Below are 17237 nucleotides of genomic sequence, written 5' to 3'. Positions count from 1 at the left end.
GGTACACTCTGAATCGCATAGTTCTGTGCTATCCACAAGGTAACAAGAGATGTAGAATCAAAGTCATACACCTGTAGACCCAGCGATCTGGGAACCTGATGAAAATGGTACCAAATTTTCAGAGCGGGGGTGGGGGATGGAACAGAACAGAACAGACTACTCACATGAATGCCCAGGGACACTCTAATGAACACTCTGATGCAAAAAAACCATTTGGAGAACATTTTGCTAGGAGTAACCAGAAACTCGAAAGCGCCAGACCTAAAGAGAACTTCACACAGCCATGAAACTCTTCTTGCATACCACTCTTCAGAACACATAAATACGTAATAAATCATGCTCTGGGATCTCTATTTGACAGAGCAAAATGACATCTAGTAACCAAAACACGTGTCGTAATCTCCATGAATGTTTTAGCACATGTCCACTGCCAGCTTTTTCCTGTATAAAGCTTGGTAGCAAGCAGACTGAGACTAGGAATCAACTACGAGACCTGTGTTCATGCTATCACTAATGCTCACTTGTTCCCTCAAATACACTTTCCCCAGTTAATATATTTCTATATTCTTCTTTTTATTTGCATACTTCATACCTAAATAATACTGAAATGAAGGGAATTGGCATTATGCACTCCTTTGATTTGTAGATCTATTTATGCATTTTCCAATTGTCCATTATTTATATGCTCTGTATTTTGTCCCCTCCCTATCTGCGCACCTGATCAGCAATGTATGTATTATTAATATAAGGCCATAGGTGTACACATGGCACTTTACTGACATATAAGAAGACAAAAGCTACTTACTGCTTTCCTTATTTATTCAATGGAAGGTTTGGGTGTGCAAGGAATGCAGGGTCCGGCCCTAATTTAGCCATCTGGCATGGCAAATAAGACAAGGGGCGGAAGAGAATCCTTCTCCATACATCTTACTATATTGCCTGTTTCTGTACTTGAACAATATGGTAATGCTCAAATTACTAAGGCCCAAATGTGAAGATACAAAAAAAGAAAAAAAGATCCAGAATAAGGGACACAAAAACAATAGATCAGGAAGCTATAATTTTGGATTCACTTTTTTAAATAAATGGCAATTTGGAGCCAAATTTTCCAGAGTGGGTGCAATTTGCACATATACATTTCCCCCCGTAATTTTGTGCCCCTAAATAGAATTATTTGTGCCTCTAATTACCTGACTGTGGGAACAAAAAGGGAAGCTGGGACTCAGCCCTTTTGAAGATTTAATTATTTGTATTTCACATTTTATATAATTTCAGTGTTGTGTTCCAGATTTTTTGATGTAAATAATTAATAATAATAACTGTGCACTATTCCAGATTAAGTTATAAAATGAAAGACGTCCCCTTTTAACAAGGAACAACTGAGAGGTATGTTTGAAACTTTCAGTACAATGATACAGTATGTGTGAACTGATTTTATTATACTAACAATTGGGTGAGTGTTACTGTCCTTTGATCTGATGGGGTGAAAAAGATCTGAAGTGCTGCTCTATTTTTGTGAATTTCTTGCATGAGATGAAGAGGTCTTCTGTATATGTTAAATCTTGTGTTCTAAACTTTTAACTGGTGTAATTAAAAGTGCACCCAGAAAAACTGCTTGCAAAACAGTATTGTTTATTTTTAAGCACTCAGTTTGTGATGCATTGGATAACAACTCACTTTATAAGGCTAAATACCAAGAAATGTGTGATATACTGTGGCAGGGTATACATCAGAAAGAGTACCTTAACTCTTTTTTTTCACTGTAGTATCTGTGCAGCAGCAGAGTATTTTCTAAATGTGACTGGATCCAGCAAGAACCAGATGTTTCCTCACTCCAAGTGTCTGGATCCAATAATTTTCTCATGGTCTGTTTTTGGATCCAGACAGTTCCAGGTGTTTTCTAACTAAACATCTGTGGATTCAACAGAGTCCCCATGTTTTCCAACTAACTGGGCATAAATCAAGGAAGATTTGTACGATTTTGTGTTAAATTTTCTTGGATTCAAGATTTTACTTCTCCCCCTTTCCAATTTTAATTTTATTATGAACTGGAGAAAGGCGGAAGTAATTTTATTGTGTATATACAGATACACACACACACAATTTAGGAAATCAGTGTTTTCCCCCATATAGGCCGTTCATTGACAGGAATGCTTCCCTTTACCGCGATATGTTAAATCTAGATCTCTGAGCACAAGTAAGTCCTGCCGGATTCCGTACATCAGCCCTCGAATGCCCTCAGTATTTCCCCCTGTCCATGCACAACCGGATTTTAACAGGACTAGTCTGGTTTATTTTTCTCTCTCCAAGCTGCCTGCTACAAATCGTAGCGGCAGCAAGACGACATGCAGGCATCTAGGGGCACAAAGGGCGACCCTTTTGCCACCTCCTCCTCCTGCCTCGTAACCTGTCCCTCCGGAAGGTGTCCAAAATGGGGGCAAGAAATTCCCCCCACTCCCACCTTGGCAATAACAGCAGCTGTGTCCTCCTAGTCCCGTGGGACACACAATCTGCTTGTTCAGGGTGATCTGATTTTCAGGGACTGAGCTCAAAGTTCATGCTCTGAAACGGCACAAATGGACTGAGGAGCTTGGAGGTGGGGAAAGCTGTGGGAGGGCTAGATGCTCTGATATCTTGGACAGAGCGGATACTCCTTGCCTCCAAGCCATCTCCTCCTCCCTCTCCCTTCACAAACACGTCCCTAGCGGCAGCAGGCTCCGATCCGCAGCAGAGCTACTTCCACCCAGCGTCAGCAGGACAAGGGTAATTCCTTAGATGCATTTAATTTCCGTGACAAACGTGTTCCCCTGAACTGCCCCCCCTCCCCAGCTTGCGGCGGCGGGCAGGATTCCAAGCTTAGCCGGAAATTTACCTGGCTGAAAGAGCGCGTATTTTGGCTTTATCGCTGTGTCCATGTTATCATCAGTCCACCCCCAGGAACTGGTCTTTATTCTGCATTCATAACAATCACAAATAACCGGGGCACCTTTTCTAAGCACCGATTTCCACTGCATTTTAAAACCCCAGCCCCGTTCCTTTACCTGGTTGGATCACTCCTAGATAGTAATCTCCCCCCAACCCTCCCAAGCCCTAGGACAAAGACGAGGAATCTGGGGGTGGGGAGCTGGGTGTTTGTTTTCCCCTCCCCTCTCAAGCCTGCTGCTAGAGCCACTGTCTGACCGCATGAAGTTTCAAACGTCTCCTGGCGGGGTGTTTTGCACGCTCCCACCTCGTGAGCAGCTGTCTGAGAAATGCCCACGGAGCTGCACAGAGAACACCCCCCGCCTCACTCGCACAATCCTTCCCCGAAAGTGTCTGCAGAGAGAAACTTCTGTCTCCCGCGGTAGTTGTGCATTGCACACTCGCGTCATCCCCCAGAGCACCAGCACCCGGGACACACACATATAATTAAAACATTCGTGTTACACCTGGCCTATGCACGCAGCCACACAAAACAAACACAAGGGGAGAAACAGCCCCCTGCCACCACAATCCACCGGCAAGATTCAGCCACAAACAGATCCCTGCTGACTCGAACAGGACTCTCCATACACTCTGCACTCGGGGAACGGCTCCGAGGAACTTCTGTCTGCCCCTTCCATTGCCCTGCGCTCCCTTGCTTAACTTTTTGTGCCAGCCCAGACTGAACAGCAGCAGCAGCAGCAGATCTGGGAGAAGGTCCTGCCTGCGGCATCTGCAACGTTACCATCTGTTAGAAAGTAGTGGATGTAGTTTGAAGGAGGGTTACCTGTCCTATATTGACGTATCCGTATTTGCTAGCTATCCTGGTGGCTTCCTGATGCCCCCCAGTTATCCTCACAGCCCAGTGGTTGGTGTACATTCGAGTCCTGCAGGCGGGTAGCAGGAACCCCAGCAAGAGGGTGAGCAGGCAGAGACGGTCCCCTCCTCCTCCGCCTCCCCAGCAGCAGCGACTCTTCCAGCCCATCTTCTCCTCCTGTGCAAACAAGCCCCACGAAACTTCTCCTTCCTTCTTCCCAGGCTCCTCTCTCACCTCCAGGCGACACCAGCAGCAAGTCTTCCAAAGTTACCCCGAAGAGGCAACTAGAAATAGCTTAGAATATTGCATTGAACTTTCTTTGGGTTTAAATTATTAGAGGTTATGTATAATTATTATAATCAGCAACTGTTGTTATTATTAATCTCCCTCCTCTCTCGAGGGATTAAGTAACTTGCTAGGAAAGCTCCTCTCACAGTTTCTGAGCTTCAGGCTTCTCCCTCTTTCCCCTGCTACATGGAAAGTCTTCTCTCTGTAGGGAGGGAGGTGTCCTTTGCTTTTCCTTCTTTCTCAGATTTCCCCCCTCTACTTATCTGCTCTCTCTTTCTTTATTTTCTTCTTCTCCTTCTCTTTCTCCCTCCCTCCCCTTGCCCAGAGTACAGCAGCAGCAGCAGCAGGCAGTGTTGAGTGTTGGCAGCTGAGCTCCTCAGTTCAGTCAGCCTGTGTAACCTCCCTCCCTCCCTCCCTCTGAGTAGTGAGTGCGGAGTGTGAGTGGAAATGGCAGCAGCGCCTTCCCTGCATAAGTCACTATGCACCCCCCTTCTCTCCCCCAGTTCCCTCCCGGCTGATACCAGGAGCCAGCCCGGTCCTAGCGCCTTCCTTTTCCCATTACAAATACAAAAGCCTTAAACAAACAGCGCGAGGTGATCCCACAACTGAAAACAAACAGCCAACAACGATGTAGATTTGATTCAATTCAGTATTTATTTCAGTGCACCGAACCTCGTACATGGTATCATCACCAGGCGTGCAACCACATCCTAGAGATCCAGTACACGTGCACAGACATGCTAAACCCAACTCCAAAACCATGCATCAGAAGTTTATAGTGTACATTTTTATACATTGCAATAATAATACAAGAAAGTCAGCTCAACACCAGCACAGAAAAACAGACACCTAGAATTGCACATAAAAAACCTGTCACCTGAATAAAATCCACCCTCTCATTTCTTTATCATCCAGGATAAAATATTTAAAATACCTGTCAGTTACATAGAAACATAATTATTTTCAATGATAAGTTCTTTGGGTCAGGGACTGTCACTGGCTATGTGTTTGTACAATGCCTAGCACAATGAGGACCCAACCTGACTGAAATGGAGATGCTATTGCAATATAAAATGTTAGTCATAACTAAAGATTTACCTCTAATTATGCCACACCTCATAATACCCCGTTAGGGATGAGTTGCAGGATTGTCTTTGTAGTCCTTGACATATTAATTATTTTGAAAATATTATTTCATAGTAACACTGAAAAATAAAAATCCACACACATAAACTATATTTTAAAACATGATCGTATAAATATTAGATATTTTACATAGGAACACTGGATACTGTGGCAACAGATGCTTTTGAAATGTATATAATAAATATGTAATGTCTTTGAAGAGTATCTAAGAATATCTAATATTGCATTATATCATCACCAATTATACAAAGAGGCTTAGTCTTAGAGAAAGATAGGGTAGTGGTCTGAGCCTAGAACTGTGTATGAGGACCCAATGACTTCTAATGGTAGCTCTTAATAAGTATATGAATAGTAATGTTGTCTTCAATGGCATTACTCACATGCTTTAAGTTAAGCATGTGCCAAAGTGTTTTCCTGAAGCAAATCCTCATATTTGCTGCCAGCCAACGATAGCTCCCTTGTTGTGACCTTGAACAAGTCACTTAACTTAGCCTTGGTTTATCTGTAAAATGGGGATACATAAATCAATGTATCTACCTCTCAGGGGAGTTGGGAGGATTCATTAATGTTTGAAAAGCTATTGAAAATTAAAAACAATATATAAATTCAAAGTACCGGTATTATTTTTTTAATCAGAGACCCTAAAGAACATTACAGAAAAAAGCATTAATATTCCTATTCCTACAGGAGAGGGATAGCTCAGTGGTTTGAGCATTGGCTTGCTAAATCCAGGGTTGTGAGTTCAATCCTTGAGAGGACCATTTGGGGATTGGTTCTGCTTTGAGCAAGGGGTTAGACTAGATAATCTCTGGAGGTCCCTTCCAACTCTAATACTCTATGAGAGATGAAATGCTTTTCAAAGGGTCACATAGCAAGTGGGCAGTACCTTAATCCCAGTTCTCTGTTCTAAATATGCTGTCTCCCTAATTAAATGTAAATTAGCAACAACAAAATATACACTCCATATTAAAATATTCTATGCACCCAATTCACTTATTTTTTCTATAATCTTGTTATAGTCTATTACTGACCAACCTGTCACCATATCCTGTCATTAAGTTTAAGGGGGAAAATCGGGAAAATCCACTCTCTACTCCCCCATGAATTATATGTTCCTTGTCTCTAAAATTTCACTTGCCAGGAAATTTTTCTCTTCCCTGTATGTTTTTCTGTAGTTCACATTATCATTTGCTAATCATATTACAACACACTATTTACCTCTGTCCTCAGTTCCAAGACTACCATGGGTTTACCTCCTCTAGAAATGTCACAAATAATGATTCACTCTTTGGCAAACATGGGCCCAATCCTGGTTCCAGTGAAATCAATAGCAGAACTCTCACTGACTTCAAAAGAAGCAGGATTGGGCCAAGAAGGGGCTGTCATGTTGCTGATATTCATAAATCCACATTAATTGAATATGACATTAAATCTCCTCCAGCAATTAGCCCTCCTTATTGATTACTTCAGTGATAATTACACAAGTCAGCTCTCTTTCACAGCATTCTACATCTGGAATGTTTAAAGTATATTTCATCATAAATGATCTCCCTACTGAAGTGTATAGCAATCAATGTCTTGCAATTGCAAAACCTAGCTCTTTTGCTGTTGATGTTTTTTTTTAACCTAGGAGGAATGGGGAAATTGTTCACTGATCATTTCTCAATGGACTCACTTTTTTCTTCACTAATTTGTTTCCAGATATACGTGCGTCTTTTTTTTTTGTTGACAAACATAACATGCAAAGTATTGACCATAAATGAGAATTTATAAGTTAATGGGGAACAGGTTAAAAATGTTTAGCACTTATATCAATAAAAAAAAGTTGGTGATGCAATAGAACATTCTTCCACAGATAGACAACAGTACCATAAAGGGGTCAGAAATATAAGGCTATATTCTGAAAACCAGTTCTTGATAAATGACAAGTCATTACCAGCCCCTAGAGACATATCTAAGGGTATGTCTGCACTGTGGAGTTAACTCAGATGATCAGGCTGAAGTGATCATCCAGGATAGCCTAGCTTGGATATGAGCAGCCTTACTGCAAAGCCATACTTGAGCGTGCCCACTCTAGTGCATCCACACTGGTGCTTCTTCACTTGTGGGGTGCTAGGACTTCCAGGGTCATATCCCAAGTTTCTTAGACTTTCAGTAAGCTGAGCCACTCTATTGTGAGAGAACTCTTCTGCCTTTCTGGGCACCTGTGTGAAGGCATTGAAGAACTATCAGTACTCAAGTATCAGAGGGGTAGCCGTGTTAGTCTGGATCTGTAAATGAATACCCACTTCTTCAGATGCAAGTGGCATCTTGCATCTGAAGAAGTGGGTATTCAGTTGCTCTATCAGTACTCAAATTGTTTAGCATCTAATCTCATTGCAAAGTGGGCAGGTTACTATCCCCTGGGTAAGCAGCACTTGGGCTTTATTTGATACTCCAGGATGGGGCAAGTAGCCCAGGTGTAAAGCACCCTGGCACTCGGGTGAGAGGTTTTTTTGTGTGGATAGGAGCTGGGTTAAGGGCAGCACCTAAGAGTCCAAGTTGACTCTGCAGTGAAAACAAGTTCTAAAGCTGTTTAAAGATTCAGGATCATGTAAGTCTCTATCACCCATTCCACCACAACTTGCTCTTTCTACTCAGTTCTCTTCCCTGTTCCTATTACTTCTACCACCCAACCAATTCTGATCATTTCTCCATATTAAATGCAAACTTCCACCTGAATCTAGCTCTTTCCCTATTGTTATTAATACCTAAACCCCTTTCCATTGTTACTCTCCATTGATCATGATTATGATGGGTGTACTACCTATACTGGCCCTGAGAGGTTAAATTAGGCCCAATTAACCTCTAGGCAGCACCTGGAGGAGGAGACAGGGAGCAGACATTGATTAATCTAGACACAAGGCTCAGCTGGGCAGACACAGATGGCGACTATATCAACCAGGAAGCTGGCAACAGGAGGGGTAGGAGGAAAGAAGTCTTCAACTGCTTCCTGGGTGGGTGTGGCTTGAGGAAAGTAGCTTATAGTTACTCTGTGGGAGGAAGGACTGTGGCTTGGTAAGCCCAGAAAGGTGGGCAAGGCTTGGGGGAATAACAGCAAGGTCTGAAGTAGGACAAACTTTCTCTGCTGATGAGATGGCCCCCTGACCTGGGACCCCCTGCTAGTTGCTGATTAAGTGGTACTGGTTGGGCAGTAAATAGGAAGACTTCCTGAGGTAACACAGTCCCTCTTGACAAATGGGCTCAGGAACGGGGTGGGGAAGACCTGTATGGTGATCTGGCCAGAGGACTGAGTCGTGAAGAGGAGGCTGCAGTTCTTGGAGTTTGCAGGGCAAGAGGCTAATAGAAGAGACCCTGCCAGGGGATGCTGGAGATAATTTCCAGGATGGCTAGCAGGAGGTGCCACTAGTGGTGTGTGAACCCCAGGACAGTAATCTACTATCTGACCTTTGTCTGTGCATCCATGGCTATTCCTATTTGATCTAAATCTCTTCTCTAGTCTTGCTACTCCCTACTCCAAATTCTTTCCTGAGGCTCTAATTTCCCTTCTTCAATTGTGAATTTCTGGGACTCAATAAGTCTGGTAGTGCCTCTCATGGGTCTCTGGCTGTAGTTCACTTTAAGATTCCTCCATTCAAATTTTGCATGTTCTGGAGTTGTAGAAGTGTGCTTTGCACTCTGGGGTGTAATTAAGAAGGAAACCTCAGAGTGTCAATACATTTGAAGTGAGCAGCAAAACCAAATCCTGCAAAGTAGCAACCAGATATGTTGGGTCCTGAGGATCTTCAAAAGTAGGGAAGGCTTTCATAAGGCACTTGGAGTACTTGTTAGTCAGAATTTGGAATAGGTGGCCTGGGGCATGCTGAGTGAAACAGTAGCCACCCAGGAAAAGAATGTGGTTACTCTGAAAGCATGGGTGTTAGCTCAGAGGTTTAGGTAAGATTTAGCATGACCTCAGACCTTACTGTCATAGAGTTCAAAGCCAGAAGGGACCACTAGATCATCTGCTCTGATCTCCTATATATCACAGGCCAGTACCTGCACATGAAACCCAACAACTGACCTTTGACCAAAGTAATACACCCCATAGGAGACTAATTATTGTGTGCAACAGGGAAAAAATAGAAGGTACCAAGGTGCACCAATGCCTGAGGCCTCTGGAATAATAGGGAAATGATTAAGTGAGATGTGAGACCTATCCTAGCCAGTGACTGGCACCCACATCATGCTGTGGAGAAAGGTGAAACCCCCCAATTCAGCAACAGAGGAGGAAAACAATCTATTTGAAGTGTGGTTGTAAAACCATAAAAACCAGAGGACTTAAGGGAAGGTGTAGTTACTACAACTGACTTTAACCTGTCTGAAAAGTGGGGATTCTAATTGTTGATGAAGAGCACTTTGAGTCCATGATGATGAGTGAAAATTGCTAACTATAATAGTGGAAAATTGCAAAGATGTAGTTGACAACAGTGAGATGGCATAATCTAGTGGATAGGACACTGGATTGAGAGCAAGGAGACCTTGATTCTGTTCCCAGCATTGCCATTGACCTGCTGGGTTACTCTGAGCAATGCATTTAATCTCTGTGCTTCTGTTTCCCCTCCCACTTCGTGTCAGTCATCTCAACTGAGAGCTGGGACTGTCTGTATATGTGCAGTCCCCAGCAAATGGGGCCCCAAGTTTGTTTGGGTCTTCTAAGCATTACTGTAGTACATATAACAATAATTTTATTCCTCATTTGTCTCATATCTTTGCAATATTTCTTCTAAACCTCTTAGTATTAGCCCCCTGAACATTGTTTTCATACAAACATGGAAATCTCTTAGGATTCATTTGTCTGACAGGAAATTGTTCAGCTTTTTGAAGTAGTAAAGATGTTTTCTCTTTTTAATTCCTTACTGAATCATGGACACTTGTAAAACTAGGTTCAGAAAAATATATCTAAGCATAATGAACACCTAATTTGTAGGTATAAGAAAAGTTAATCAGAGCTAACTATGACTAACAGGGCTCCACATCCACTGTCTTTCTCTAGTAAATGAAGGGGTCACTGCTGGCATCTACAATTCTTTCTAGAAGACAGACTCTACTGTATCCTATCTCATGGGTACTTATATGGCTTTCATCACTACAGTATCTGCTTAACAATTTAATGTATGTTTCTTCACCACATCCCTGTGAGGTAGGACAGTGCTATTACCCCCATTTTACAGATGAGGAACTCAGGCACAGAGACTAGGGTCCAGATCCTTAAAGGTATTTAAGGCCTGGCTGCCTCTTTAGGCACTACTGATACTTTCAGAGCCACTGCTCAGCTGCTGTCTAAACCCATAGTCACCTAAGTTCCTCAGGCACCTACATTTCTACCAGTCTGCATTTGCAAAGTCACTTAAGCCCTGATTCCACCCCACGTGGATGAGCAGCTTGGAGCCCAAGCTCAAGCTGAAGACCTAGAGGCCCCAAAGTGAGATGCTCAAACTAGGCAGGGGAGTGCCTACCTCATCAGTGGGCCCGATTCTCTAGGCATACTCTGAGCATGCCTAAGACCTGATACCTTTCAGATGCCACAGCTGGAGATCCAGCTGTAGGCCACTGATGGGGGTGGGGTCAGAAAACCACCCATTACCAAGGCAGTTACGGGCCCAGGGAGAGCATTAAAGAGGTATTGAGCAGGAGACACCTTTTCTGCTGCTAGGGCATATGCTACCTAAGCAGTTGACCTGGCTTTGGTGTCTCCATCCAGAGGAGGGCTCATGGCAGAGGGGAGGGAGGTGCCTATCTTTGACCCATCAGCCAATTTGCCCAGGTCAGTTGCATAGGCACCTAAGGCCCTCTCCCTTCCCTACCTGTCTCCTGGGCATTTCATTCCTGTCTATCTTAGGTGATTCTCCACTCAGCTCTATGACTTATGAGGATCCCTTTCTTAGACTTGTAACTCTTGCTGTGTATTCTATGGGGACCTTAAGCACCTAGCTTGTGGCTGAAGTTTCTATTGGTCAGCAGGCCCCATCTAGTGATTAGCACAGCATCGCTGAACAGAGCAATACCTAAGTACCCTTGTGAATCTAGCCTAAGTGACTTAACCAAGGTCACATAGGACATCTGTGGCAGAGCAGATCTGGGTGTCAAGTTCCAAGCGAGTGCCCTAACCACTGCTCCATCTTTCCTCTTACTATGTTAACCAAAGTTTTTATAATGACCGTATCCCTATAGTAGACTTCTGTTGGTGTGGAGAATGTGATTAAACAGAGCTATGCTATATGGTGGACGTCTACACTTTTCTATTTATTTAGGGCACAATTCAGCCAGGCATACTCACATTGATTAGTGCCCTGCTAAATAAGTAATCACATAATCATATTATAATCCTTTTCTTTCACCTTGTTTCCTCTTCAGTGGCACTACATGCATAACGAGACACTACACAGCATGAGTTTGAGTGGCTGACATGGGTTCTGAATCATTTTATACTTATGTACTCACTCTCTATACTGTGTTCATCACCATGGTTTGTCACTGATTGCTGTGGCCTCTGCATGGATTATATGTTAAAAGGCCTGACTTGACAATAAGCACAGATAAATACAGATTATCCAGTGATAAGATGCAAAAATGAAAAACAGATCCCTCAAAGATATTCCTCCTTCAAGGGTGTATTTTGGACTTGAGGGGCATCTGCTATATATAAGTATGCTCTCTCTGTGTATACTTGAGTGTACATATAGAGAGCAGGCATGCATGCGCGTGCACACACACGCTGCATCCCCTTATTGACCATTGGATGCTACCCACCGCAGGTATAAATATTGCCCTCTAAATGCTCTAGTCAAAGAAAAATAGAAACAAGTACTTAAAAGGATATAATCTCTGCACTCTGAGGGGAGATGGTTGAATGAGTGATTTTATTACAGGGAAGCAGAAAAAGACGTAAGGAAGCTTTCTTTCTCTTAAGACGCCATCCACCAACATTCTCACCCTGGAAAATGAGAAACTCAAGGGGTTTTCCAAAAGGAAAGTCAATATGGTGGCAGTGAGCAACAACAGTAAAGCAGATGCCAACAGTGAGAATAGAGCACAATACAGCACAATGAGAATAGAGACAAAGACTTCAAGAAAATGGAGCAAATAATTAAGCAATCAATTTGCAAACATCTAGAAAACAATAAGGTGATAAGTAGCAGTCAGCATGGATTTGTCAAAAACAAATAGTGTCAAACCAACCTGATAGCTTTCTTTGACTGGGTAACAAGCCTTGGGGCGGGGGGAGAGCGGGGAGCGGTAGACGTGGTATATCTTGACTTCAGTAAGGCTTTTGATACTTTTTTGTACGACCGTCTCATAAACAAACTAGGGAAAAGCAACCTAAATGGAGCTACTAAAATGCGAGGTCAAAACTGGTTGGAAACAATTCCCAAAGAGTAGTTATCAGTGGTTCACATCATGCTGGAAGGGCATAAAGAGTGGGGTTCCACAGGGATCAGTTCTGGGTCTGGTTCTGTTCAATATCTTCATCAGTGACTTGCATAATGGCATATAGAGTACATTTATAAAGTTTGTGGATGATACCAAGATGGAAGGGGTTCCAAGTGCTCTGGAGGATAGGATTAAAATTCAAAATGATCTGGAGAAATGAATTGAAGTAAATAGAATGAAATGTGATAAGGACAAATGCAAAGTACTCCACTTAGGAAGGAACAATCAGTTGCACACGTACAAAATGGGAAATGACTGCCTAGGAAAGGGATCTGGGGGTCACGGACCACAAGCTAAATATGAGTCAACAGTGTAACCCTGTTGCAAAAAAAAGAGAACATCATTCTGGAATGTATTAGCAGGAGTGTTGTAAGCAAGAAACGAGAAGTAATTTTTCTGCTCTACTTTGCTCTGATCAGGTTTCAACTGGAGCATTGTGTCCAGTTCTGGGTGACACATTTCAGGAAGGATGTGGACAAATTGGAGAAAGTCCAGAGAAGAGCAACAAAAATGATTAAAGGTCTAGAAAACATGACCTATGAGGGAAGACTGTAAAAATTGGGTTTGTTTAGTCTGGAAAAGAGAAGACTGAGAGGGGACGTAACAGTTTTCAAGTACATAAAAGGTTGTTACAAGGAGGAGAGAGGAAAAATTGTCCTTTTAACCTCTGAGGATTGGACAAGAAGCAATGGGCTTAAATTGCAGCAAGGGAGGTTTAGGTTGGACATTAGGAAAAACTTCCTAACTGTCAAGGTGGTTAAGAACTGGAATAAATTGCCTAGGGAGGTTGTGGAATCTCTATCATTGGAGATTTTTAAAAGCAGGTTAGACAAACACCTGTCAGACATGGTCTAGATAATTGGTCTTGCCATGAGTGCAGGGTACTGGACTGGACTAGATGACCTCTCGACATCCCTTCCAGTTCTATGATTCTATGATTCATGAAAAAATGAGCTATCTTAAAAACAAGGGACATTCTGAAATGAAACACACACTCCTTTTGCGGGGAGGGTGAATTTGGCCTCCTATCCCTCAGAAAGGCTTTCAGAAGCATGGAGAGTCTGAAACAGGTTTCCTTTAGAGCAGGGGTGGCCAAATGTATTGACCTGCCAAGCCGCATATGACAATCTTCAGAAGTTTGAGAGCTGGGGCACACTTGCCAGGGCTTGGGGCTTCAGTCCTGTTGGAGGCACCTGATGGAGCTTGGGGTTTCAGCTCTGCTCATTCTGAAGCCCCAAGCCCCAGCAGGTATGCCCCGGTTGGCAGAAGCCCCGAGATCCCCCTCCCCACTGGGCTGAAGGCCCTACCCCACCACCCTGCTGCAGGGCAGAGGTCCTGAGCTCCCCCTGAAGTCTGATACGTGGAGAATGGGGGGGATATGAGGGGCTCCATGAGCCACACTTTAATGGTAAAAGAGCCGCATATGGCTCGCAAGCCACAGTTTGGCCATCCTTCCTCTAGAGGCTGAAACTAAGCAATGAGTAGGGCCTTTACCCATGTGGTCACCTCTGTGACCTCTCCATCACCTACAGTCTCCTCCCTGCTTCCCCACAATGCAACTCCTTGTCTGCACCCTCTCCATATAACTTCCCCCTCTCTATTCCATTCTATCAGTGTGAAATCCAGGTCATAGTTGAGAGCTTCTCAGTTATTATTATTGTGGTTATTTGTAGTACAGTGATGCTTAGAGGTTCCAGTCAAGATCTTGACTCCATTGTGCTAGATACTGAATAAACAGTCCCTGTGCCAAAGAGCTTACAGTCTAACTGGAAATGATAGGGAAATTGATATAAACACACATATACATTGATAATTCTGCAAGCATCATGTGAGTTCCATGGATTTTTTTCTGGCTGTTCATATAGTTTGTGTCATTTTTGGATGGAGTTTTGTTTACTTTTTTATATTACAGTTATAGAGCAAGGGTGGGAGAGATGTGAAGGGTTTGGCTGCAAGGAGAAACAAAGCAAATGAGTGAGGCTGAAGTGAAGAGACTGAGGGGAGTAGGTGGATAGGAGCTAGAGAAAACTGCCAATCAGCAGAGGGGGGAAATCTTCAGAATAAGACCTTTAGAAAGCATAGTCTGACATCAGTGGTGTATGAGGGGATGTTTAAAATCTGCTGTAGCTGCTCCTGCTGACTTCAGTCTCTGGCTGACTCCATTCCAGAGTTAGTATACTAGACTTTAGAAAATTCAATAGGATTCCTTTCAGCCTAAACTGACCAGAAACATTCCTACTACAAGTTAGAAATGGGTGAGTGTATGTGAGAAAAGGAAGCTTGTGACTGAATCCTAGAGTGTGTCTACACAGCCAAAACTTCAGCATGGGTAGCACAAACATGGCACGGACCCTGGCTCATACAGGGCACACTACCCTGCGCTACACTGTCATCACTGTTATTGTTAGCCTCGCTAGCTAGATTCAAGCTAGTTTGGGTAGGGTAGCTCATGCACAGCTGCTGCTATGAGACATACTCCTAATTTCAACTTTAAATGTAGAGGGGGCTAATATCACCCCCTCTTACTTTTCATTTGAGTGAATTAAAAGGAAAAAAAACGATAAATTTAAGATGATAACTTTTTAAAAAATAATCCCCTGGCCAGAGTTAAGGTTGTGGAGTTGTGATGAAATATATATTGCTTTATGGTTGATAAGAATAATGTGTGGATTTTTTTATGTAGGGAGTGTATAATGTATGGTCTTATTCATTTCCTTGCCTTTAAATGATCTGGTTTGGTAAATTATGTGATATTGAAGATAAAGAACATTGTCATCACTGAGAAACCTCAACTAGTTTTTTAAATGAAGGTGCTTTTGTTTTGGAGTTCTATTACGAATGAGGCAAGAGACAGCATTTACCACCTTTCTTTGCTGTTGAGAAATTAAACTCCTACAGTTCATGAAGAAATTAGATTACTCCCAGAAAGGTTTCACTCACTCTAGAAGAAATCCAACCCCCTGCTACTAAATTATGTCAGATCACCCACCCCCATTAACACTCTTCCCCTCACGCCCTCTTTTCCCCCTCCCTCTCTGTTTTACCTTCATTCCACCACTGAGTTAAATAATAGAAGTACAGACACTTCATTTTTTTAAATTAGTGATTAGTGGCTGAACACTTGTAGTAACAAATCACATGATATTGTGAGCCACTGTGTCTATTAACAATTTCACTTCTTTGTGGGTCTCCGAAGTTAACTATTATATGTAGCTCTTTAAGTTAATTAGCTGTGGATTCTTTGCAAAGCAAAAATAATCATTGAGAACATTCAAACAACGCACACATGTATTAGCAGAGATTACAATCTGCTCGTGGACGTTTCACAAGCGGAAAAGAGGCTAAATCCCCAATCTTGCAACGAGTTCACTTCCCAGTGGGCAGATTCCTATGCCACTGTGGAGCCCCATTGAGCGAGTTGTAAGGCTGGACCCTGAATTTGAGTAAATTGCTTGTGAATTATTAGTTCAGCCCTAATCCTAGGCCATTTTCTGATTTTATTTACACTGTTAAGCCACAGTACCATACCACCGGTGTCAATAGATATACCCAAGCATTATAGCAGTGTAACTGAAAGCAGAATCTGGCACCCAGCATTAATTTTTTTCTTCCGACATGTCTGGATTAGGTGACTCATCTAGATGACCTTGCTAAGACAAAACTCCAATTGAAGTTAATGGAAATTTTGTATGAGTAAGCTCTGTAGGACTAGGTTCCAAAATATACTTGTGGATAGATCAATAGGTTCGTGGACAAATTCAGTAATCTTGGCTTTGAGATGGCCTCTTTAGTTTGCAAAGAATGTGGCAATTTATTAACAATTTTGCTGAACTGTTGCTTCAACTAAAGGAAGTGGTGCTTGTACACTGCTGCTTATAAAACTAGAGCACTTCTTCCAACAATCACAAGTAATATCACAGGTGAGGAACAATCTGAAAACCCTTCAACATAAACAAAGGCAACACTACAACAAACCGGACAAGCATTTCATCTCCAGTGTCACAGGGAGATGTCAGGATAGGATGTTCGCACATGGAAGCGAGCTGTAGCAACCATGTGGCTCAAGGAACCTTGTTCTTACATAATGAAATCCATTCACAGGGGCTATCACAGAAGTTGGAGTGACTCAATAAAATGCAAAAGAGATGACCAGACTGATTCTTCGAAAGGCACAAAAATGAAGCTCGGAGCCTGACTGACTCTAAAAATGAGGAAAATGTGAGTATCATTTCAAAAGTTCTATTTTCAGATGTTTAAAAACCAGAGGGTTTTATGAGATGTAATGTTACATGCAGAAGAAACACCCATTAGTTTAGGTAAAACAAGTGAAGAGAGATCAGAAAACCACTTAGGTTCTGAAAATAACTGGACATGAATTTAATGCAAATTTCCTCCTGCCTAACAAATTTTACAATTCCACTATGAGATCTGTTCAGCAGATCAGTTTGTCTGTCCTCCCCATTCCCTTTTCTTATTTTCCTCTAGTCCGGTGGTTCTCAAACTGTGGGTTGGGACTCCGAAGCGCATCATGACCCTGTTTTAACAGGGTCGT

At 42.6% G+C, this 17237-nt stretch overlaps 1 protein-coding gene and 1 long non-coding RNA gene across 8 annotated transcripts in view; one reads left to right on the top strand and one right to left on the bottom strand.

Moving 5' to 3' along the window:
• The window catches only part of PCSK5 (proprotein convertase subtilisin/kexin type 5), a 285728-nt gene extending 281216 nt beyond the window's left edge, over positions 1–4512 (bottom strand). For 3 of the 5 annotated variants that reach the window (XM_039544177.1, XM_039544178.1, XM_039544179.1), the window contains exon 1: positions 3749–4511. In XM_039544177.1, coding sequence (XP_039400111.1) covers positions 3749–3946 — 198 coding nt within the window. In that variant the 5' untranslated portion in view covers positions 3947–4511. Of the gene's footprint in view, positions 1–3748 lie in introns of all 5 variants that reach the window. The other 2 variants (XM_039544180.1, XM_039544175.1) reach the window with 2 other exon arrangements.
• Positions 2684–17237, top strand: part of LOC120407891 — a 245765-nt gene continuing 231211 nt past the window's right edge. Inside the window, exons 1-2 of one of the 3 annotated variants that reach the window (XR_005600307.1) lie at positions 2684–2763; positions 16787–16903. This is a non-coding gene — a long non-coding RNA (uncharacterized LOC120407891). Of the gene's footprint in view, positions 2764–8081; positions 8270–16786; positions 16904–17237 lie in introns of those variants that run through there. The other 2 variants (XR_005600306.1, XR_005600308.1) reach the window with 2 other exon arrangements.

Source organism: Mauremys reevesii, linkage group 6 (genome assembly GCF_016161935.1).
Source record: "Mauremys reevesii isolate NIE-2019 linkage group 6, ASM1616193v1, whole genome shotgun sequence".
NCBI classification, from domain to species: domain Eukaryota; kingdom Metazoa; phylum Chordata; order Testudines; family Geoemydidae; genus Mauremys; species Mauremys reevesii.
This window is presented reverse-complemented; position numbering and strand designations above follow the sequence as displayed.